Source organism: Scyliorhinus canicula, chromosome 1 (assembly GCF_902713615.1).
Source record: "Scyliorhinus canicula chromosome 1, sScyCan1.1, whole genome shotgun sequence".
Classification (NCBI taxonomy): domain Eukaryota; kingdom Metazoa; phylum Chordata; class Chondrichthyes; order Carcharhiniformes; family Scyliorhinidae; genus Scyliorhinus; species Scyliorhinus canicula.
This window is the reverse complement of record NC_052146.1, coordinates 92,427,590-92,453,335: the sequence shown is the minus strand read 5'-3', so window position 1 is coordinate 92,453,335 and position 25,746 is coordinate 92,427,590. Positions and strand designations below refer to the sequence as shown.

At 48.3% G+C, this 25,746-nt stretch overlaps 1 protein-coding gene across 3 annotated transcripts in view; it reads left to right on the top strand.

Annotated features, from left to right (window-relative positions):
- The window catches only part of LOC119965135 (CTP synthase 1), a 59,793-nt gene that overhangs the window by 20,452 nt on the left and 13,595 nt on the right, over positions 1–25,746 (top strand). For all 3 annotated transcript variants that reach the window (XM_038795492.1, XM_038795475.1, XM_038795484.1), the window contains 6 exons: positions 913–1,064; positions 7,350–7,482; positions 15,417–15,505; positions 16,112–16,206; positions 19,160–19,222; positions 24,626–24,669. In XM_038795492.1, coding sequence (XP_038651420.1) covers positions 913–1,064; positions 7,350–7,482; positions 15,417–15,505; positions 16,112–16,206; positions 19,160–19,222; positions 24,626–24,669 — 576 coding nt within the window. The remainder of the gene's footprint in view (positions 1–912; positions 1,065–7,349; positions 7,483–15,416; positions 15,506–16,111; positions 16,207–19,159; positions 19,223–24,625; positions 24,670–25,746) is intronic.

Here is a 25,746-nt window from a genome sequence, read left to right as displayed (position 1 = left end):
GCCTGAGGTGTGGTGATCCTTAGGTTAAACCATCACCAGTCAGCTCTCTCTCTCAAAGGGGAAAGCAGCCAATGGTCATCAGGGTCTATGACAACTTTATCTTACCGAAAAGGTCACCATAAGGATGAGTAAGATTTTTGTTTTGGTCTTTATTTATTTTAGAGTACCAACTCACAGTTGTTATCCAGATTGGTATATGTGACACTAATCAATGGGCACATTCGGAACTAATGCCTAATCTCATGGTTTATAAAGTTTATTTGAATCACAGCTATGGTTTGAGTAGCAGTAGTGCAAGGACCCACCAGTAAAAAAATCAAACAGTGATTCAACTGGTTCTGAGGAAGAGTCACATTGGACTCGGAAAATTGTTGGCAGAGTCTGTGTAGCGGCTCAAAGGAAGAGGAATCTAATAAAGGGCAGAGCTGCCCCTAGAAAAATCTCACGAGACATTGTTCCTGAAATGTTCTTTAATTTTCTCAATATAATCAATTTGAAGATAAATCTAGATTTTAAAAACAAATTCTCCTTCCATAAGGTTTTGTAAATGATGCTTGAAATGTTTGCCTAATGAAGTGAAAGTATCCAAAGATGTGCAGATTAGGTGGATGTGCCATGCTAAATTGCCCCTTAGTGTCCAAAAGGTTAGGTGGGGTTACGCAGGGTTCAGGCGGGAGCCTGAATGGGGTGTTCCTTCGGAGGATCAGTGCAGACTGGATAGACTGAATGGCCTCCTTCTGCACTGTAGGATTCTCTGTTAGAGGCTGCTTCTCCTGTCTGAGGCATTTCTAACATTGAATTTCCAACTCTTCCTGTGGTTTGGTATTCTACATTCTAGTGTTGTATTTACATGGTATTTACTTACACCAGCATTTCTCTTTAATTACCTTCAATAGCTCTGTTTGATTTTAGGTCATTTGTGTGTATGATGTCTGTTCCCTCTATCGAGTCCCTTTGTTACTTGAAGCTGAAGGTGTTGTGGGGTATTTTAAGGACAGACTCAACCTGGAATTTGAAGTTAAGCCGAGAAGACTACTAAACAAATGGAAAGATATGGCAGATAGGTATGGTAACACTCTCTCAGTCTGTAACCATTTACTGTAAAAGGATACTTTCATTTGAGGCAGTAACAGGCTTATTTCCTCACAATAAATGGATTTGTCATTCCTCATTTTGTGTGCTAAGTGTAGGGATCCAGGGCTTCATTGCGTCAACTTTCACCTTTGGTATGTCCACACGAATTTGATATGACTGAGGCTGATTAATTTGCCTTTTAATCATTTATATCATGAGCGGTCTTCAAGCAAAAACAATTTAGTAAAGCGATGTAAGCAGTCGTCAACAGTGCTATCAAGTGGCATTTCCATCACTTTACTGATGATCAAGAGATGGGGTGGTAATTGACTCGGTTGGATTTGTCCTGCTTTTTGTGTGGCACTTATTCAGCAATAACCTGCTTACTGATGCTTGATTTCGGTTCCGCCAAGGCTACTCAGCTCCTGATCTCATTACAGCCTTGGTTCAAACATGGACAAAAGAGCTGAACTCCAGAGGTGAGGTGAGAGTGACTGCCCTTGACATCAAGGCCACATTTGACCAAGTGTGGCATCAAGGAGTCCCAGCAAAACTAGAGTCAATAGGAATCGGGGGAAAACTCTCCACTGTTTGATGACATAGCTGACCCAAAGGAAAGTTATTGTTCGAGGTCAATCATCTCAGCTCCAGGGCATCACTGCAGGAGTTCCTCGGGGTAGGTCCTAGGTCTAACTATCTTCAGCTGTTTTATCGATGACCTTCCTGTCATCATAAGGTCAGAAGTGGGGATACGAATCCTCACTATTCGCGTCTCCTCAGATACTGAAGCAATCGATCCCTTTATGAATATCCAAATGCAACAAGATCTGGACAGTAGCAAGGCTTGTTGACAAATGGCATGTAACATATACAGAATATAGGGAAGTTGGGAAGTAGGCTGAAAAGTAGGGCCTCCAGTGCAGTGAACTCAGGATTGCTATCAATGCCACAGTCAGAATAAAAAAAGCAGGATATATCAGGTGAATAAGTGTAATGTGAAAGGAATTATTGGCAGTCTGGTTGTGCAAGACCCCTTGGAGATGAGCGGCCATAATATGACAAAATTCTTCATCAAGATGGAGAGTGAAGTAGTCGATTCTGAGATTAGGGACCTGAAACTCAATAAAGGAAACTACGATAGTATGAAGCGCGAGTTGACTATGATGGATTGGGAAGTGTTACTTAAAGGGATGATGGTGAACGGGCAATGGCAAACATTCAAAGAGCACATGAGCGGGCGGTGCAGTGGTTAGCACTGCTGGCTCACGGCGCCGAGGACCGGGTTCGATCCCACCCTAGGTCACTGTCCGTATGGAGAATGCACATTCTCCCCATGTCTGCATAGCTCTCACAACCCCAAAGATGTGCAGGGTAGGTGGATTGGCCATTCTAAATTGCCTCTTAATTGGAAAATAAAAGAACTGGGTACTTTAAATTTGTTTTAAAAAAACAGCGCGTAGATGAACTGCAACAATTGTTTCTTCATGTCTGGCTCAAAAATGAAATGGGAAAGGTGGCCAAACCATGGCTTTGGGGAGGCAGTGACGTAGTGGTATTGTCAGTGGACTAGTAAACCAGAGACCCAGAGTATGCTTTGAGGACCCAGGTTCAAATATCACCACTGCAGATGGTGAAATTTGAATTCAATAAAAATCCAAAATTTAAAAAGTCTAATGATGACCATGAAGCCATTGTCAGTTGTTATCAAAACCCATCAGGCTCGCTAATGTCCTTAGGGAAGGAAATTTGCCGTCCTTACCTGGTCTGACCCACAGTAATGTGATTGACTATTAATTGCCCCTTCAAGGGCAATTAGGGATGGGTAATAAATACTTGCACAGCCTGCGACGGCTACATTCCAGGAACAATTCTTTTTTTAAATTACAAGGGAAATTAGAGATTGTATTAGATCCAAGGAAGAGACATATACATTGGCCAGAAAAGATTTGAAACAGTTTAGAATTCAGCAAAGGAGGACAAAAGGATTGATTAAGAAAGAAAAAAAAGAGTACGAGGGTAAGCTTGCCCTCATACAAACTAACTAAAAGTTTCTTTAAGTACATGAAGAGAAAATAATTGGCTAAAACAAATGTAGGTCCTTTGCAGTCAGAAACAAGGGAATTTAAAATGGAGAACAAAGAAATGGGTGACCCAACTAAATACATAGTTTGGTTCTGTCTTCACAGAAGAGGACATCAATAACATACCTGAAATGTTGGGGAACACAGGGTTTAAGGAGAGGGAGGAACTGAAGGAAATCACTATTAATAGGGAAATGGTATTGGGGAAGATGATGGGATTGAAGTCCCCAGGGCCTGACAATCTGCATCCCGAGAATTTAATTAAGTGACTCCAGTTGGTGGTCATCTTCCAAGATTCTGTAGGCTCTGGAACATTCCTAAATATTGGAGAGTAGCTAATGTAACCCCACTATTTAAAATAATAATCTTTATTGTCACAAGTGGGCTTACATTAATACTGCAATGAGGTTACTGTGAAAATCCCCTAGTCACCACATTCTGGCGCTGTTCGGGTACAGGGGGAGAATTCAGAATGTCCGAGTTACCTGACAGCACATCTTTAAGGACTTGTGGAAGGAAACCGGAGCACCCGGAAGAAACCCAAGCAGACAGGGGGAGAATGTGCAGACAGTGACCCAAGCCGGGAATCGAACCTTGGACCATGACGCTCTGAGGCCATAGTGCTAACCACTATGCTTCCTTGCTGCCCAGGGAGGTAGAGATAAAACACGGAATTATAGGCAACCTGACGTCAGTAGTGGGGAAAATGCTAGAGTCAATTTTAATAGCAGAATGTTGGAAAACAGTGGCAGGACTGGACAGAGTCAGCATGGATTTATGAAAGGGAAATAATGCTTGACTAATTTACTGGAATTCTTTGAGGAATTGACTAGTAGAGATGATTAGGGGGAGCCAGTCAATAGTTCTTTCGGAACGGTTTGGCCAAATCCACACTTAAGAGATTGGTGTGTAAAATTAATGGTGTGTGGGATAGTGTATTGAGATGGATAGAAAACTGGTTGGCAGACAGGAAACGAAGAGTCGGAATAAACTGGTCTTTTTCCGAATTGCAGGCAGTGACTACTGGGATGCCGCAGGGATCGGTGCTAGGACCCCAAGATATTCACAATATATGTTAATGATTTAGATGAGGGAACTAAATGTGATATCTCCACATTTACAGATGACACAGAGCTAGGTAGGAGACTGAGCTGTGAGGAGTTTGCAGAGATGCTTTAACGTGATTTGGACAAGCTGAGTGACTGGGAAAAAACATAGCAAGTGCACTATGATGGGGATCAGTGTGTTATCCACTTCAGTAGCAAAAACGGAAGGCAGATTATTATCTAAATGGGTATAAATTGGGAGAGGAGAATGTGCAACAAGACCTTGAAATCCTTGTACACCTCTCATTGAAGGTAAGCATGCAGGTGCAGCAGGTGGTAAAGAAAGCAAATGGTTTGTTGGCCTTCATAATGAGAGAATTCGAGCACAGGAGCAGGGATGTTTTATAATTATTATATAGTTCTTTGGTAAGACCACACCTGTGCAGTTTAGGTCTCCTCATCTGAGGAAGGATGTTCTTGCTATAGAGGGAGTACAGAGAAGGTTTACCCGACTGACTCCTGGGATGGCGGGACTGATGTTTGAGGAGAGATTGAATCAGTTAGGATTAGTTTTGCTGGAGTTCAGAAGAGTGAGGGGGGGATCTCATAGAAACCTACAAAATACTAACAGGATTAATCAGGGTAGATGCAGGAAGCATTTTCCCGATGGGAGGGGGTCTGGGGATGTCCAGAGGCAGGGGTCACAGTCTGAGGACACGGGTTAGACCATTTCGGACTGAGATGAGAAATTCTGTTACCCAGAGAATGGCGAGCCTGTGGAATTTGCTGCCAAAGCAAATAGTTGAGGCTAAAACAATGTTTTTTTTGAAGAGTTATGTATAGCTGGGGGGGGGGGGGGGGGGGTTTGAGGGTGAAGGGGAAGGCGAGAACAGGCTATTGAGTTGAATGATCAGCCATGATCATTATGAATGCGGAGCCGGCTCAAATGGCCTATGTTTTTCTACGTTTCACACACGAGGGAGGCAACAAGGGAGGCATCTCCAACAAGAGGATTTAACCATCGTCCCTTGACATTCAATGGCATTACTATCGTTGGAACCCCCACTATAAACCTGCTGAGTGTTACCATTGACAATAAACTGAACTGGACTAGCCATATAAATATTGTGGCTACAGGAGCAGGTCAGAGGCTAGGAATCATGCAGCATGTAACTCACCTCCTGACTCCCAAGGCCTCTCCACTATCTACAAGGCACAAGCCCAGAGTGTAATGGAATACTCTCCACTTGCCTAGATGAGTGTAGCTACAACAACACTCAAGAAGCTTGCATTCAGGAGAACGTAGCTTGCTTGATTGGCAACCCATCCACAAACATTAATTCCCTCCACCATTGATGCACAGTGGCAGCAGTGCACTGCAGGAACTCACCAACGCTCCTTATTTAGCACCTTCCAAACCCACGATGACTACCATGAAGAAGGACAGAGGCAGCAGACATTACGAGCGCGGTGGACAACAGGTTGTGGTGTATCTGTATTTCCAGACGACATTCAACAAGGTGCCGCACAAAAGGCATAAGATAACGGTGCACGGCATTGAGGATAATGTATTAGCACGGATAGAGGATTTGTTAACTAACTGAAAGCAAAGAGTGGGGATAAATGGATGTTTTTCTGGTTGGTGATCAGTGGCTAGTGGTGTGCCTCGGATCAGTTTTAGGACCTCAGTTGTTTACAATTTACATAGATGATTTGGAGTTGGGGACAAAGTGTAATGTGTCAAAGTTCACATGACACTAAGATTAGTGGTAAAGTATGCAGAGGACACTGAATGTCTGCAGAGGGATATAGATAGTTTAAGTGAGTGGGCAAGGGCCTGGTATATGGAGTACAATGTTGATAAATGTGTGGTCATCCATTTTGGTAAGAATACAATGGGAAAAATTGCAGCATGCTGTTGTGCATAGAGACCTGGGTGTCCTTGTGCGTGAATTGGTTGGTTTGCAGATGTAGCAGCAATGAAGAAGGCAAATGGAATTTTGTCCTTCTTTAAAAACCAGGGAGGTTATGTTGCAGCTGTCTCGGGTGCTCATGAGTTCACACTTGGAGTACTGTGTACAGTTTTGGTCTCCTTACTTGAGAAAGGATGTACTGGCACTGGAGCGAATGCGCAGGAGATTGACTAGGTTGATTCCAGAGCTGAGAGGATTGGCTTATGAGGAGAGACCGAGTAGACTGGGACCAGACTCATTGGAATTTAGAAGAATGAGGGAGAATCTTGTAGAAACATAACATTACAAAGGGAATAGTTGAGATAGAAGCAGGGAGGTTGTTTCCACTGGCGGGTGAAACTAGAACTAGGGGGCATAGCCTCAAAATAAGAGGGAGCAGATTTAGGACTGAGTTGAGGACGAACAACTTCACCCAAAGGGTTGTAAATCTGTGGAATTCCCTTCCCTGTCCAGTGAAGCAGTTGAGGCTACCTCATTGAATGTTTTTAAGGCAAAGATATAGATTTGTGAACAGTAAACAAATTAACGGTTGTGGTGAGCGGGCGGGTAAGTGGAGGTGAGTCCACAAAAAGATCAACCATGATCTTATTGATTGGCGGAGCAGGCTCGAGGGACCAGATGGTCTACTCCTGCTTCAAGTTCTTATGACATATGAGAACACCACCACCACCTGTTGGTTCCTCTCCAGGTCACTCACCATCCTGACTTAGAAATTTGGACTCCCAATTTTCCAGATTGAGCCTAACACCCCAGTTCAATTCTTGAGGAAGTGCAGCACAGTTGAAAAGGCCATCTTTCAGAGAAAGCATTAATCTGAGACCCTGTCAGTCCCCTCAGCTGGGGATAAAAAATTCCATGGTGATAGTCATAAAATAGCATAGTCGTGTTCCTGGTTTTCTTGACGTGCTAATTAACTACTACATTTCCCAATATCACAACAGTTGCTTCACTTTAAAAGATTTAATTGGCTGTGAACCCCTTTGGGGAAGTCCTGAGGTTGCAAAATGTAAATCCTTTCTTTTTAGCCAGATAAACTGACTTCCACTCTCGGAATACCCAGCACCATATTAATTTATTGGTATAAAAATGTTATGCTTGTATATTTTATTCAGCTGTTCCATTTCTGTGACCATTTTTCTATTTTCTCCCTTCCAAATTTCAAAAACTGAAAACAGGTATGATCGCACATTACAAAATTGCTCTATTGCGCTGGTTGGTAAATATACCAAACTCTCTGACTCGTATGCCTCTGTCATCAAGGCTTTGGAACACTCTGCTCTGGCTATTAACCAGAAACTGGAAGTCAAGGTGAGTCAAGTAACTCTTCTACGTCTCGTCATTGTATTTCTTCATAACGGTAGCAAATTGAGCTGAATGGATTTTTAAAAAAAGGATGCCTTTCAGACGTTTTGAAACAAAATCATATTTTGTCAAAGGTTATGTTACTGGATGGCCGATAGCTCTTAATACAAGCTTTAAGGTAAGTTCTTAGAAAACATTATTTTTTTTTTCAGATGAAAATTTTATCTTGTTTGGCATGAACTTTCTCACAATTTCATGAACGGAGACATTTAATATGTTGCAGTAGAAAAGGTGGATGTAGAGGTGTCTAAAATTAGAATATGGTAAAGAGCGAGGGGGACAGACAGAGAGAGAGAGGGGGGACAGACCACCACCTGTTGGTTCCTCTCCAGGTCACTCACCATCCTGACTTAGAAATTTGGACTCCCAATTTTCCAGATTGAGCCTAACACCCCAGTTCAATTCTCGAGGAAGTGCAGCACAGTTGAAAAGGCCATCTTTCAGAGAAAGCATTATTCTGAGACCCTGTCAGTCCCCTCAGCTGGGGATAAAAAATTCCATGGTGATAGTCATAAAATAGCATAGTCGTGTTCCTGGTTTTCAGGGAGAGAGGGGGGGGGACAAACAGAGAGGGGGGGGGGGCAGACAGAGAGAGAGGGGGACCAACAGAGAGGGGGGGGGGGGGGGAGGGGGGCAGACAGAGAGAGAGGGGGACCGACAGAGAGGAGGGGAGAACAGACAGAGAGAGAGGTGAGGGAACAGATCGAGAGAAATGAAATGAAATGAAAATCGCTTATTGTCACGAGTAGGCTTCAATAAAGTTACTGTGAAAAGCCCCTAGTCGCCACATTCCGGCGCCTGTCCGGGGAGGCTGGTACGGGAAGGGGGGGGGGGGGGGGGGGGGGGGGGGGGGGGAACAGACAGATAGAGAGAGAGGGGGACCTACAGAGAGTGGGGGGGAACAGACAGAGAGAGAGAGAGGGACAGACAGAGGGAGCGAGAGGGACCGACAGAGAGTGGGGGGAACAGACAGAGAGAGAGAGAGAGAGGAGGACTGCCCGAGAGAGGGGGGGGAACAGACAGAGAAAGAGAGAGCGAGGGACAGACAGAGAGGCGGGGAACAGACAGAGGGAGCGAGAGGGACCGACAGAGAGTGGGGGGAACAGACAGACAGACAGAGAGAGAGAGAGAGAAAGAGGAGGACTGCCCGAGAGAGAGAGAGGGGAACAGACAGAGAGAGAGAGAGAGGGACAGACAGAGAGGGGGGAACAGACAGAGGGACCGACAGAGAGTGGGGGGGAACAGAGAGAGAGAAGGGGGGGGGGGGGGGGGGGGGGGGGGGGGGGGGGGGGGTGAGACAGACAGAGAGAGGGGGGGGGGCAGACAGACAGAAAGAGAGGGGGACCGACAGACACAGAGAGAGAGAGAGAGAGGGGGGGACAGACAGAGAGAGAGGGGGGGACAGACAGAGAGAGAGAGAGAGAGAGAGGGGGACAGACCGAGAGAGAGAGGGGGACAGACAGACAGAGAGAGAGAGAGGGGGACAGACAGAGAGAGAGAGGGGACAGACAGAGAGAGAGAGAGAGAGAGGGGGACAGACAGAGAGAGAGAGGGGGGGACAGACAGAGAGAGAGAGAGCAAGAGGGACAGACAGAGAGAGAGAGGGGGACAGACAGAGAGAGAGAGGGGGACAGACAGAGAGAGAGGGGGACAGACAGAGAGAGAGAGAGAGAGAGAGGGACAGACAGAGAGAGAGAGAGAGGGACAGACAGAGAGAGAGGAGAGGGGGACAGACCGAGAGAGAGGGGGACAGACAGAGAGAGAGAGGGACAGACAGAGAGAGAGAGAGGGACAGACCGAGAGAGAGGGGGACAGACCGAGAGAGAGAGGGGGACAGACCGAGAGAGAGAGGGGGACAGACCGAGAGAGAGAGGGGGACAGACCGAGAGAGAGAGGGGGACAGACAGAGAGAGGGGGGACAGACAGAGAGAGAGAGAGGGACAGACAGAGAGAGAGAGAGGGGGACAGACCGAGAGAGAGGGGGACAGACAGAGAGAGAGAGAGGGACAGACAGAGAGAGAGAGAGGGACAGACCGAGAGAGAGGGGGACAGACCGAGAGAGAGAGGGGGACAGACCGAGAGAGAGAGGGGGACAGAGAGAGGGGGACAGACCGAGAGAGAGGGGGGACAGACAGAGAGAGAGGGGGACAGACAGAGAGAGAGAGAGAGAGAGAGGGGGGGGGGACCGACAGAGAGGGGGGGGGGGGGGGGGGGGGGGGCAACAGACCGAGAGAGAGATGAGGGGGACAGACCGAGAGAGGGGGGGGGACAGACAGAAAGAGAGGGAGACGGACAGAGAGAGAGAGAGAAGGGGACAGACCGAGAGAGAGAAGGGGACAGACCGAGAGAGAGGGGGGGACAGACCGAGCGAGAGAGAGGGGGGACAGACCGAGAGAGAGGGGGGACAGACCGAGAGAGAGGGGGGACAGACCGAGAGAGAGGGGGGACAGACCGAGAGAGAGGGGGGACAGACCGAGAGAGGGGGACAGACCAGAGAGAGGGGGACAGACCGAGAGAGAGGGGGACAGACCGAGAGAGAGGGGGACAGACCGAGAGAGAGGGGGACAGACCGAGAGAGAGGGGGACAGACCGAGAGAGAGGGGGACAGACCGAGAGAGAGGGGGACAGACCGAGAGGGGGACAGACCGAGAGGGGGACAGAGCGAGAGGGGGACAGAGCGAGAGGGGGACAGACCGAGAGAGAGGGGGACAGAGAGAGAGAGGGGGACAGACCGAGAGAGAGGGGGACAGACCGAGCGAGAGGGGGGACAGACAGAGAGAGAGGGGGACAGACCGAGAGAGAGAGGGGGACAGACCGGAGAGAGAGGGGGACAGGACCGAGGAGAGAGGGGGACCGACCGAGAGAGAGGGAGACAGAGAGGAGAGGGGGACAGACCGAGAGGGGGACAGACCGAGAGGGGGACAGACCGAGAGGGGGACAGACCGAGAGGGGGACAGACCGAGAGAGAGGGGACAGACGAGAGGAGAGAGGGGGACAGACCCGAGAGCGAGGGGGACAGACGAGAGAGAGGGGGACAGACCGAGAGAGAGGGGGACAGACCGAGAGAGAGGGGGACAGACCGAGAGAGAGGGGGACAGACCGAGAGAGAGGGGGGACAGACCGAGAGAGAGGGGGGACAGAGAGAGAGAGGGGGGACAGACCGAGAGAGAGGGGGACAGACGAGGAGGAGGGGGACAGAACCGAGGAGAGAGGGGACAGACCGAGAGAGAGGGGGACAGACCGAGAGAGAGGGGGGACAGACCGAGAGAGAGGGGGACAGACCGAGAGAGAGGGGGACGGGGCGACAGACCGAGAGAGAGGGGGACGGGGCGACAGACCGAGAGAGAGGGGGACGGGGCGACAGACCGAGAGAGAGGGGGACAGACCGAGAGAGAGGGGGACGGGGCGACAGACCGAGAGAGAGGGGGACAGACCGAGAGAGAGGGGGACGGGGCGACAGACCGAGAGAGAGGGGGACGGGGCGACAGACCGAGAGAGGGGGGGGACGGGGCGACAGACCGAGAGAGGGGGGGACGGGGCGACAGACCGAGAGAGGGGGGGGACGGGGCGACAGACCGAGAGAGGGGGGGACGGGGCGACAGACCGAGAGAGGGGGGGACGGGGGCGACAGACCGAGAGAGGGGGGGACGGGGCGACAGACCGAGAGAGGGGGGGACGGGGCGACAGACCGAGAGAGGGGGGGACGGGGCGACAGACCGAGAAGAGGGGGGGACGGGGCGACAGACCGAGAGAGGGGGGGGACGGGGCGACAGACCGAGAGAGGGGGGGACGGGGCGACAGACCGAGAGAGGGGGGGACGGGGCGACAGACCGAGAGAGGGGGGGACGGGGCGACAGACCGAGAGAGGGGGGGACGGGGCGACAGACCGAGAGAGAGGGGGACGGGGCGACAGACCGAGAGAGAGGGGGACGGGGCGACAGACCGAGAGAGAGGGGGACGGGGCGACAGACCGAGAGAGAGGGGGACGGGGCGACAGACCGAGAGAGAGGGGGACGGGGCGACAGACCGAGAGAGGGGGGGGACGGGGCGACAGACCGAGAGAGGGGGGGACGGGGCGACAGACCGAGAGAGGGGGACGGGGCGACAGACCGAGAGAGGGGGAGAGGGGCGACAGACCGAGAGAGGGGGAGAGGGGGACGGGGGGACAGACCGAGAGAGGGGGACGGGGCGACAGACCGAGAGAGGGGGACAGACCGAGAGAGGGGGACGGGGCGACAGACCGAGAGAGGGGGACAGACCGAGAGAGGGGGGGGGGCGACAGACCGAGAGAGGGGGGTGGGGACAGACCGAGAGAGGGGGACAGACCGAGAGAGGGGGGGGGGGGGGGGACAAACGGGGGGAGAGAGAGGGGGGACAGACGGGGGGAGAGAGAGGGGGACAGACGGGGGGAGAGAGAGAGGGGGGGACAGACCGAGAGAGAGAGAGAGGGGGACACAGACCGAGAGAGAGAGGGGGGGTCACAGACCAAGAGAGAGAGGGGGTGACAGACCGAGGGGGAGGGAACAGACCGAGAGAGAGGTGGGGGGGGGGGGGGGGGCAGACGGAAGAGAGGAGGGGGACAGACCGAGAGAGGGTGGGGAATAGACGGAGAGAGATGGGGGGGGGGGGGGGGGGGGACAGACGGAAGAGGGGGGGGACAGACGGAAGAGAGGAGGGGGGGAACAGACAGGGTGAGAGAGAGAGGGGAAACAGACGGGGGGGGGGGGAGAGAGAGAGAGAGAGGAGGGGACAAACAGAGAGAGAGAGAGAGAGAGAGAGAGAGAGAGGGGGGGGGGGGCAGGCCGAGAGAGAGGGGGGGACAGACCGAGAGAGAAGGGGGGGGAACAGGCCGAGAGAGAGGGGTGGGGGGGGAACAGACGGAAGAGAGGGGGGGGAACAAACGGAAGAGAGGGGGGGAACAGACGGAAGAGAGGAGGGGGGCAACAGACGGGGGTGGGGGGAAACAGACGGGGAGAGAGACAGAGAGAGAGAGGGGGGGACCGACAGAGAGTGGGGGGAACAGACCGAGGGAGAGGGGGGGGGGGAAGAGACAGAGAGAGGGGGGGGACAGACAGACAGAGAGAGAGGGACAGACCGAGAGAGAGAGATTGGGACAGACCGAGAGAGAGAGAGGGGGACAGACCGAGAGAGAGGGGGGGGACAGACCGAGAGAGGGGGAGGGGGGACAGACCGAGAGGGGGGGGGGGGGACAGACCGAGAGAGTGGGGGGGGTAGACGGAGAGAGAGAGAGGGGGGAAACAGACGGTAGAGAGGAGGGGGGGAACAGACGGGGAGAGAGAGAGGGGGAAACACGGGGACGAGAGAGAGGAGGGGACAAACCAAGAGAGAGGGAGGGGGACAGACGGAGAGAGACGGGGGGGGGGGGGGGGGGGGGGACAGACGGAGAGAGGGGGGGGGGGAGTTCAATAACCTAGCTGTATTGAAGAGATATGCCTTTTGATTATTTGTTCTATGATGCCCTCTGATTAAGAGAATAACATATAGTTAAAGCAAAATATACCAAGTCCTCACTTAAAGTTCTGTTTATCTTCTGGAAAATCACGACTTTAAGTGAATCGTGGGTTCCCATAGGTAGCAATTTTAAAGCTGGACTTAGGTTATTCCGGACATCTGCTCAGAAGATACAATGCACAAGTTGAATTCTGCCCCATACATGCACAGCACTGTGCATTCCTGGCTTTTAGAACTTGCAAAATAAAATACCTCACTCATGTAAAATGCAATACAGTACAAAAATACATAGACTCACCGTGCAGGTGCAGTACGTTTAGATTTATCGGACTCCATCTAGATGTAGAGGTTGGTCACTGCAGGCATTATCTAAAGTTCCCCAGCTACCTGCACTGATCAACTTTTACCATTAGGTGGAGACCAGAACTTCAGTGAGCGACCAGGGAAGCCAGCAACCAGGGAAGCCAGCAACCAAGGAAGGAACAGACACCGGGAGCGCAGGCCAAGGTTGAGGGTCGGAAGTGAAATGTGGGGGGGTGGAGGAGAAGAAAAGAGATTGAGGGCAAGAGCATAATCACTTATGCACAGTCAGGCTACACAAAAGGAAATCTGGCAAATTATATTAATATGAAACTGGCAACATCAAATGGATACGTTGACAATATGCTTCACTTTAACAGTGTTAATATTAAGTGAGTCTACATTAAGCGAGTACTTACTATACAGTGGTTGCTGGAAATCCAAAATGACAACCAAAAATACTGAAAGTTTGCAGCAAACGAGAGTGAAACAGTATTAATGGGCTCGAATTTACACTCTCTGCCAGCGGTTTGAAGGCATATGGGCCCATAAAATCCAGTGGGTGATCTTCGCACTGACTGCACACCCACTCCTGACCTGTGCAGGAGAGGCATCAGTTTGCCCAGGAGATTTGGCTGTGTAGGCTGGTTTTGAGCGAAGTGGGTGGGAAATTATCTTTCCAGATCTCCTTTGAAGGTACCTGCACCATGTCAACCCCACTTTAACCCACTCCCTTGGCCTCTTGAACCTGCCCACCTCCTCCCTTCTTCATGGAGACCTCTTAACCGGGCTCCTTGATGTTGTGGGTCTATCTGTAGTCTCTGCAATGGGCACCACTCCTGGTTCCCGTGACTGAGACTTTGATCTGCCGCCCATCCCATTGGCCAGCAACTCTCTAAAGGTGCGACTTCCTCCAAGAATGGGTGGAAGACTCTCCTTTAAACAATCAAAACTTCTCCCAGTGTTAAATTGCTGCATGGCCGTCGTCAGTATTGTGGGCGGACTTACCCCACCCCTTTAGCTGGGAGTGGGAACAGCAGCACTCCATAAAATCCAGCCCCACAACCTGAAAAAGGTTAAAAATGTAACAAGTTTTAAACAAGGGAAAGTAGGAAGAAGAATGAAAAGCAAGCTCTGCGATTGGGTGACGGACTGGAGAGATTAAACGACAGAAGGTTTCATGGTGCAAGACGAAAGGCAGTGGTAATGGGTCAAGTAAACAAACAAAAGATCTGTTGAGGGGAGGTGTGAATGGTTGAATGTTGAACAGCTGCCATTCGTAAACGGAAAACAAGGGATGAAAAAAAATAAATGAGAAGTGGGAGGGGGAACAAGCAGAAAGGAAATAAACTGGAGTCGGAGGATACGGTTTAAAATTGTTAAACCCATGTTGAGTTCAGAAGGCTGTAAAGTGTCCAATCACTGCTGTTCCTTGAAATTATGTCAAGTTTCATTGGAACAATACAAGACGCCAAGGGCAGAGAGGTCAGAGTGGGCCCAAGGGGAGAATTAAAATGCAAGCAACTGGAAGCTCCGGGTTATAGTTGTGGACTGATCAAAGCTGTTCTGAAAAGTGGTCACCTAGTCTGCATTTGGCCTCCCCAATGTAGAGGAGACCATATTTTGAGCAGCGAATACAGTATAATAAATTAAAAGAGGTTTTATTTAACATATACAAACGTTGTTTTGGGTGGCCCGGTAGCATAGTGGTTAGGACTGTGGCTTCACGGCGCCAGGGTCCCAGGTTCGATTCCCGGCTTGCGTCACTGTCTGCACAGTCTGCACGTTCTCCCTGTGTCTACGTGGGTTTCCTCCGGGTGCTCCAGTTTCCTCCCACAAGTCACGAAAGATGTGCTGTTTGGTGAATTGGACGTTCTGAATTCTCCCTCTGTGTCCGCGAACAGGCGCCAGAATGTGGTGACTAGGGGCTTTTCACAGTAAATTCATTGCAGTGTTAATGTAAGACAACTTGTGACAACAAAGATTATTATTATTATTTCTTAAAGTTGCAATGTTGTACCATGGATTTTTGAACGTTGCAGTCAGTTGGTATTAGCCTTGTGTGTACGATTCTAAAGTGACTGAAAGAATATCATCTTTCTTCACAGTATATTGACTCTGCAGATTTGGAGCCTTGTAGACAGCAGGAAGAACCAGTCAAGTACCATGAGGCCTGGCAGAACCTATGTAGTTCCAAGTAAGCACTACATATATTTATTTCTGAAATGGATTATCCATTAGTACAGCACAAATATATCCCAGTAAAATGCTCTTCGTGCACCCCTCTGATCAGTTGAATAAATACAAATGAGCTGTTTCAATCTGGGTAGCTTGTGCAGCTCCACCAGTTCATCTTTTATTGTTTCCTTGGGACACCCAAGTCGATGCAGTGATGAAGAGTGCAACACCTTTTCAGACAGGGACATGTTGCAACCCTTTGCCCCTTCAATAGAAATTTGGAGTAACTTAAGTTTCAAGAATGAACTTTCAGTAAAGATTTAAATAAGTTAACCCAGAGAAATATTGTGCCGTGAAAACTCAATGGGTCAAAACTAGATGTCAGCTGATGTAGAACAACGCAAGATCACAAAACGGGGGAAGGGAAACAGTGGGAGAATTCTCCTTTTTGTCTCTCCCTATTATATGTATTTAAAACCAAGCATTACCTTAAAGACCCCTCAGTGGGACAGGGGGTTTGAAAGAACCCAGTATAACAAGTAGAGCTAATAATTGAATTTTTGTATTTGTTTGCATCATAGTTGCTGTGGTGTTGTTGCCATTCAGTGTTCATGGTTTCTTATAGTGGAGTTTTGGTTCCTGGTGGCTTTGGCTTTCGAGGTACAGAGGGAAAGATTCTCGCCATTGGTTGGGCCAGAAGACAGAAGAAGCCTTTTTTAGGTAAGAGAGTTTAATCCAACTCACTGTTTGATAGTGCACCCTAAGAGTTTCTATCTGCTCCAGGTTTCTCTTCTGGTGGCCCTGCTGTCTATTGCCTGCGCCCCAAACTCTGAAAGCTCAGTGTGCTAGACAGCTGGTTTGTAGTACAGAACAAGGCCAGCAGCGCAGGTTCAATACCGGCTTACCCTAACGGGCGCCAGAATGTGGCGAATAGGGGCTTTTCACAGTAACTTCATACTTGTGAAAAAAGAAGATGCTTATTATATTAAACCTCTCTGCCTCTGGGCCTCTAGTTCTTCCTTCAAACCCACCTCTTTGACAAAGCTTTTAGTCATAAGTTCATAAGATACAGAAGTAGAATTAGGCCATTCAGCCTATCGAGTCTGCTCCGCCATTCTATCATAGCTGATATGTTCCTTATCTTTTACCTACAATGGTATAGACCAAGAGCTGGATTTCAAAATCAGCCAGAGCATCTCCTCCCGCAAACACATGATCTAGGAGCGGGAGTAGGCAATTTAGCCTCCCGAGCATAATACCCTCAATGAGATCGTGGCTGACCCATCCTGGCCTCAACTCCACTGTCCTGCCAGTTCTCTATAACCCTCCAACCCATTAATCAATTCAAAATCTGTCGAACTCCTCATTAAATTTACTCACTGTCCCTGGATACACCACACTCTGGGGTAGCAAATTCCACTGTTTCACAACCTTTGGGAAAAGTAGTTTCTCCTCGCATCTGTTTTAAATTTGCTACCTCTTATTCTAAGATTATGACCTCTTGTTTTGGAATGCCCCACAAGAGGCAGCATCTGCTCCACGTCTACTTTAGCCATACCTTTTAGCATCTTGTATACCTCAATTTGATCTCCCCTCATTCTTCTAAACTCTAGAGAGTATATGTCTAAACTGTTCATTCTCTTCATATGACAAATCCTTCATCTCTGGAATCTATCTAGTCAACCTCCTCTGAGCTGCCTCTAATGCCTCGACATCTTTCCTGAAACAAAGGGACCAAAACTGTGCACAATACTCCAGGTGTGGTCTCGCCAATGTCTTGTATAGTTACAACAATACTTCCTTACCTTTGTTCTCAATTCCTTTTGCTATACATTTCAACATCCCATTTGCTTTCTTTGTTACCTGCTGTACCTGCATGCTAGTTTTCTGTGACTCATGCACAAGGGCACCCAGGACCCTCTGCACCGGAGCATCCCGAAGTCTCTCCAGTTTAGATAAGTTGCCTTTCCATTTTTTCAACCAAAAGATATAAGCTCACACTTATCAATGTTAAACTCCCATCTGCCACATTTTGGCCCACTCTCCGAACCTATTTATATCCATTTGTAAGGTTCTTATTTCCTCATTGCAACTTACATTGGCGCACCACAGGGATCTATGCTGGATCCCCTGTTATTCATCATTTATATAAATTACATAGATTACTATGTGGGGGGTAGGATCAGTAGGTTTGCGGATGACACAGATTGGCTGGGTGGTTGACAGTGAGGTTGAGTGCCTTGGGTTACGGGAAGATACAGACGGGATGGTCAAAAGGCAGAAAAGTGGCAGATGGAATTTAACCCTAAAAAGTGTGAGATTGTACTCTTTGGAAGGAGCAATTTGACAAAGAGGTACTCAGTCAATGGCATGACACTGGGAAGTTCCGAGGAACAAAGGGACCTTGGAGTGTTTGTTCATAGATCTCTGAGGCAGAAGTGCAGGTTAATAGGGTGGTGAAAAAGGCATATGGGACACTTGCCTTTATCAATCGAGGCAAAGGTTCCAAAAGCCGGGAGGTCATGTTGGAGTTATATAGAACTTTGGTGAAGCCACAGCTGGAGTACTGTGCGCAATTCTGGTCTTCATATTATAAGAAGGATGTGATTGTACTGGAGGTGCAGAGGTGGTTCACCAGCAAGTTACCTGGGATGGAACATTTAAGCTATGAAGAAAGATTGGATAGGCTTGGTTCCATACTCTCAAGTTAACCATTCAAAAACTAGGTGAGCTCCTGGGTGATAATCCCGTGGTGCGGGTTGAAGGTTAGCGGGAAGTTTGACAGTGGAGCACACAAATCTAAGCGGTGCCCTGGCTGTGGGAACATGGTGCTGCAGAACCTGAGAAGCGGTCTGAACAGAGAAGAAGCTGAGACCAGAGCGTGAGTTGAGGGCAGGCTGCGGGTAACGACTACCCATGAGCTTGACTATTCGTGGCAGTTGTGTGAGAGTGGGAGCTCATTTTAGAGTTGTAATTGGAGTTGGGGGGGGGGGGGGTGTTGCACGTCAGGCTACTTACTAGGGCTGTAAAACCCATTGTACTAGCACTGGCTGAGTGTGTATTAACCATATGCACTAACGTGTGGCAGAATGGGCTGTGAGGAAAATGACTCCTCGTCTGAGACCTCATTCGAAGATTGTAAATTGGTTGGGGAGGCAGTGGTGTAGTGTTGTCATTGGACCAATATTTTAGAGACCCAGGAGAATGATCCAGGGACACGGATTTGAATCTCCACCATGGTATGGTGAAATTTGAATCAATAAAAATCTGGCATTGAAAGTCTAACAATGTCCATTAAACAGCTGTCGATTGTTGTTGAATCCCATCTGGTTCATTAATGTCCTTTAGGGAAGGAAATCTGCCATCCTTACTTGGCCTGGCCTACATGTGACTCTAGATCCACAGCAATGTAGTTGTAGTGCCTTCAGTTGGCAATTACCGATGGGCAATTAATGCTAGCCCAACCAGTGACGCCCACATCCCATAAACAAATAGAGAAAAAAACAATTGCAAACCGCTACCTCTTATTCTATCGTCTATCAATACCTCTCACTACACAATTTCAATCACCACCCCCACTCCACCTATCCAGCCCTACTACACTTCTGATTCATAGATGGCTACAAGTTCACTAGTTGTTTGCCGTGTAATTAATTTGCTGTGTCTGTTTCAGGTGTGTGCCTTGGAATGCAGCTAGCAGTTGTCGAGTTTGCACGGAATGTGCTTAACTGGCCAGGTATGGATGAACATATCCTGTTTATTTACAGAAATTTTTAGTGTATATACTCGTGTATGGTTGTATCATTTACATTTTGCTTCCTGTGCGGTTTATGTCAGCCTTTTGGTATCAGCCCCACGACTAGACGGTACCAGTCCGAAAAGTGAATTGCGTTCTATAACAGAGAAAATAATTATTACGCCTCGACGCTAAATCTTAAAAATTAAAACTTGGGTTAAAGTAAGACTAAACATTTGAAATATGTACAACTCTTCAGATCTGAGAAGTTAAATTCTAATTCAACTTTGAACCAGGACAGGTTGGTTTTAACCAATGTCGGGCCTGGAACTACATTTATGAATGAGCAAAGCTGATTGTGGGTCTGGGTTTGTCCTTGCGGGAAGTCGGAGCAAAATGAGCGGCCTGGGAGCGCGGGGCCTGCAGGCTTTTCAACAGCTATCACAGCGGGCCTTCAGCACTGCAGCCTGCAGGCAAGTGGCGAACATGATTCCTGAGAAGCAAAAGATATTCCAGGCGGACAATGGGATGCCGGTCCATTTAAAAGGCGGTGTGATGGATGCACTGCTCTACAGGCTAACCATGGGCCTCACTGTTGTGGGTGCAGTCTATGTTGTCTACAAACTCGTCACAATTGCCCTGCCCAAGAAGAAGTAACACCAGCTCTTGGACATGCCTAAATCTTCGTTTTATTCCATAACCCTGTTATACTGTAAATTATCTGGGGACCTGACTGTTCACGGTGAACAGTTGTGAACAGTTGTTTATTTGATGATGAGACTTGTATAACAATAAATAGTGATTTATCACAAAAAAAATGAATGAGCAAAGCTTGGAAATTTTGAGGCCCATTCAACTACAAACTGTAATTATAAACTCTAAGTTAGTCTTAAATTGGGACTCTATCAATTTGATATCAATCAGTTTTGAAGTATTGGGTAGAATTCATAGTTAGGAGTGAAGTGACAGCAGGCAACACTAATCTTGAAGAAAGGTCCCCATCAAAGATCTACCAATATCTATGTTTGGGATTTCCCCTTTTCCAACTTTAGTTTGAATCCAGCACCAAGTCAGGAGGATCTCTAGCTATCCTGCAACAGTGATACCATCAAGTATAATAAGCAGCCAATCACATTTAACCATCTTCAGACAGCAAACCAGGAAGTGAAATGCACTGATTATCCTTCATTTTTATTTCATTCTCTATGCTTATGGGATTAAGCTAGCAACTGAAATAATAACAAACTTTTAAAAATACATGTTATTTAGACCGTAAATACTCTGAGGCCCCAACTGTAGAGCTCCTGGCGGAGAGGAAAGAGTTACAAAGGAACTTTGATCTGCTCTCCACCAGGAAAGCAGTGCTTCACCTCCACCAGGCACGTGGGACCCTGTACGAACACTGAGCCAAAGGCAGCAGCCTGCTGGCACACCAGCTGAGAAAGCAGGCAGCCACCTGAGAAATTGCGCAAATCAGGGATACTAGAGGCACATTAGAAACAGAGCCTTTTACCAAGGGCTGTACACCTCAGAGCCCCCAATGGGGGAGGGCCGGGAGGAAACGGTTCCTTGATGGACTGGATATACCAGTCATGGGGGAGGGCAGAAAACGGGCCTGGAAGCACCACTAGCACTGGGAGAGATCATGGACAGCATTAGCTCCATGCAGACGGGGAAGGCGCCGGGACCAGACGGGTTCCCGGCGAACTTCTACAAAAAATTTGCGACAGCACTGGCCCCGCACCTGCGGGAGATGTTCACAGACTCGCTGGCGAAGGGCACACGCTAGCAGAGGCCTCAATCTCGCTGATACCTAAGAAAGATAAAGACCCAACGGAATGTAGGTCATACAGACCCATCTCACTGCTGAACACAGATGCCAAAATCTTAGCCAAAAGGCTAGAGGACTGCGTGCCAGAGGTGGTCGCAGAAGACCAGACAGGCTTTGTCAAAGGTAGACAGCTTACCTCCAACATAAGGCACCTGGTGAACATGATAATGACCCCATCCAGGGAGAGAACACCAGAGATGATCGTCTCCCTGGACGCAGAAAAGGCCTTCGACAGAGTCGAATGGAAATACCTCATAGAGGTACTGGAGCGGTTTGGGCTTTGAACAGGTTTCACCTCCTGGGTAAAACTATACAACGCTCCCATGGCACGTGTACGGACAAACAACACCAACTTGCGTTACTTCCAGCTGCACAGGGGCACCAGACAAGGATGTCCACTGTCCCACTGCTGTTTGCCCTAGCGATCGAGCCACTAGCAGTTGCGCTCAGGGTGGCAAAAAGCTGGAGGGGGATCCAGAGGGGCGGCAGAGAGCACAGATGCTGATGACCTGCTCCTCTACAATTCGGACCCACAGAGCAGCATGAATGGAATCATCGCGTTCCTGAAAGAGTTTGCCGCCTTCTCGGGCTACAAACTCATCATGAGCAAAAGCGAGATTATCCCGGTACATCCACAAATAGGTGGAGCAGCACTAACGGGACTGCCATTTAAACAAGCCCAACACAAATTCCGCAACCTGGGGATTCAAATAGCCCATGACTGGAAAGGGATCCACAAATGGAACCTCACCAGTCTTGATGGAGGAAGTAAAAAAGGACCTGCAAAGATGGAACACGCTCCCACTCTCCCTCGCGGGGAGAGTCCAGACGATCAAAATGAACGTGCTGCCCAGGTACCTCTTCCTATTCAGATCCACCCCGATCTACATCTCTAAGGCCTTTTTCAAAGCAGTAGACAAATTAATCATGGTGTTCGTATGGGGGGGGTGAAGAATGAGAGGATCCCTATGAAGGTCTTACAAAAAACAAAATCAAGGGGAGGGCTAGCCCTCCCAAACCTACAATTCTACCACTGGGCACCGATGGTCGAGCGAATAAAGGGATGGATCAAGGAGCCAGAAGCCGAGTGGGTGCGTGCGGAAGAGGCCTCCTGCAAGGGGACCTCCCTCCAGGCCCTCGCCATGGCGGCACTCAAAAAACACTCCAGCAGCCCGGTGGTGATAGCCACCCTCCTGTCCTGGAACCAACTACGGCAGCAATTTTGCCTGACAAAATGTCGGACAAAGCTCCCATCTGCAACAACCATAGATTCACACCAGCACTGACTGACGCCACCTTCAAAAGGTGGAGGCAGGACGGGGGGACACTGACAGTCAGGGCCCTATACACGGACGGCAGGGTCGCAACACTGGACGAACTGACAGAGAAATTCCAGCTAGCCAGGAGGAATGAGCTAAGGTACCTGCAACTCAAAAACATCCTACGAAAGGAGACAAGGACTTGCCCACAACCGCCACGACAGACATTACTGGAAGAGTTACTGGACGCAAGCCTATTAGAGAGAGGAAACTGGCGTCGTGTACGACCGACTGGTAGAAGGGGCCGACACCGTACTGGACACAACAAGAAAGAAATGGGAGGAGGACCTGGGGACTGAAATAGGGTGGGGACTCTGAAGCGAAGCACTGCATAGGGTCAACTCCACCTCCACGTGCACAAGGCTCAGCCTGACGCAACTCAAAGTGGTACATAGAGCCCACTTAACAAGAACCTGTATGAGTAGGTTCTTCCCAGAGGTGGAGGATAGATGTGAACGGTGCCAAGAACCAGGGGAAAGCAGCCAAAGCACGAGAGGGAGAGATAGACGGGGGGGCTAAGTCTCAGGGGAAGGAAAAGTGAACCACAAGGGGGAGGGCGGGGAGAAGACGGAAGAGACAGGGAACAACAGAGGCGAGGTGGGGGGGGGGGGGGGGGGGGGGGGCAGGGAAACATTAACGAACTTGGCATTCACAGGTACAGAGAAAAAGGAGAATACAGGCGGACGACGGGAGGGCCGGCTGAAGTGGTAGTGAGCACGAGACAACAACGGCAGCAAAATCTGTCCGGGAGAAGCAAGGGACAACACCAGCACCAGACCCATTCGAGGATTGCCCTCTGGAATTGTCTCTCTGGCACCCAATTGTATATCTATATCTCCCCCCCCCCCCCCCCCCCCACACACACACACACACCACACACACACACACAAACAGATGGCTACTTATGTGTGTAAATAATTTTGCCAAGTGCGCAGAGTTGCTGCAGCTGGGCGGGTGCATTATACCCCACCAGTTACATTATTTGATTTGTACTTCTCTTGTGTTGTTAGTTTTTTTTTCTTTTCTTCTCTCCCTTCGTGATTTGTATGCGTGTGCCCTTCTCTTTTATTTATATATATATATATATATGTGTGTGTGGGTGTGTATATATATATATATATATATCCTGTGTACAGAACGGCAAATATACTTGTTCAAAAATCCAATAAAAAACATTTATTAAAAAAAAATACCTGTTATTTTTTATTATAGTGGAGAAATTTGGCATTCCACAAATATAAAATTAGTTTTCCAGAGCGAGAGAGGTTTTCCAGCAGTGACTATGGACTTTAGATATAACTCATTCAACAGATGTAGCTTTCTCAAGGGTTTTTACAGCAAGGCTAGTAAAGGGCAAGTACTCATCAGTTCACTGATTTGTAAATTATTCCATTCTCGGGGGAAATTTAACACCACCCTATGGGGAAGTGTAGATTCACTGAAAGCAACTTCTGGAATTTGAACTTAACTGCATATGTGAGCTCCAGGGGTTGCTGCCAGTTAGTTTATTTATTTATTTTTGATAAATTTAGAGTACCCAATTCATTTTTTCCAATTAAGGGGCAATTTAGCATGGCCAATCCACCTAGCCTGCACATCTTTGGGTTGTGGGGGCGAAACCCACGTAAACACGGGGAGAATGTGCAAACTCCACACGGACAGCAAACCAGAGGCGGGATTGACCTGAGACCTCGGTGCTGTGAGGCAGCAGTGCTAACCACTTCACCACCGTGCTGCCCGACTAGTTTAGTGGAGGAATGACGGTGACTGCAAGTTTTACAATCAGCATTACAGCAAAATCTGGGCCATGCTTTTGTCACAATTGTTAATGCTTAGCCCAAGTTATTTTTTTTTTCCCCTGGAGACTTCAATTTGTATTTATAGATTAAGACTTTAAGAGTCCTTTTTTCACTCCTGAAGCATATGTAGTCATTTATATTCTCTTTCGTTATAAATTTAACATGAATGTACATTTTGTAATCAAATCAGTACATCTGGCAAACATATTTCAAAATAATCATTTTCATTGCTGTGTTTTTCCTGTCAAGAATTTTAGTTTTTAAAGGACCTGTTTTTAATAGGGAAAAATACGCTTTTAAAATCGTGCAGTATGCAAAATATGTGCCAAAATCCAGTGCTGCTTCCTCCAGTCCCTTATTATAAATCCTGTGATTAGGTTTATTCCGGGTAAGAAAAATATAAAACTTGTGTTTTAAATACAGTACATTTTATTGCATGTATTTGCTTTTACAGATGCCAATTCAACTGAATTTAGTCCTGATACAAATCATCCTGTGGTATGTATGCCTTACCCACTAAGAAAATTATGCCTCTTTGAACCATTTCCTACCTTTCCAGCTGAGTTGGCTAGCCGTTTCCCATGAAACAAGTAGGCACGTCGGTTTTGCCGATTCTTTCATACGTGCCTCTTTTCAAGTGATACAACGTTTGGTCACGTTGCTGTTTTACAGCTGGCCCACTTATCTTTGCACATGTCCTGTCAAAAAAAGGCACTGCTTTGTCTCCTCCAGCCAGGGTTATATTGCAGTCACATGAAACCCCCCCCCCCCAACCCCTTATGTGTAATTGTTGCCAAGTGCCTCACAGCACAGAGGACCCGGGATCGATCCAGGCCCCGTGTCACTGTCCGTGTGGAGTTTGCACATTCTCCCCGTGTCTGCGGTGGTCTCAACCCCACAACCTAAAGATGTACAGGGTAGGTGGATTGGCCACACTAAATTGTACCTTAATTGGAAATGAAAACTTGGGTACTCTAAAATTACTTTTTTTAACAGACTCTTATTGCCAAGTTCCTTGATAAGTAGCCGTGCTCTACAACGTCCAAGACCTTAAGTCATCAAAAATGGACTGGTCAGTGGAAAGAATTTTTCTAATGCTGTTATCACAAGAAGATATTATAAGGAAGAGAACATCTGGTCCCTCAGTCCAGCTCTGCGATTCAATATTATCGTGCCTGATCTTCTACCTCCACTGCTATTGCTTCCTCCTGCACTTTCAGATACAATACCCTAAGAGGAGGTTGGTGACCATGGATTTCTATCGGTTTGGTCCATGATTATGCGTGGCCATTGTCTTCTGCAGCATGCCTGGCCAGAAATCTCTCCCACTCTTGCCTGCCTGCCATCAAGCGTATTGGAAGGATTCATAGGCTGATAATCGACCTATTTGGCCACATTACGAGTGCACCTTCCATGGCTATCAAGGCATGAAGTAGGACTTGAACCCAGATGTAGGGATACTGCCACTGTGCCACAAGACCTCACACTCTCCCTATATCGAGTAATTCCCGAGGTAGCCCAAAGTCTACATGTCTGTGTTAAATATGCTGAATAACTGAGCATCCATCATTTTCT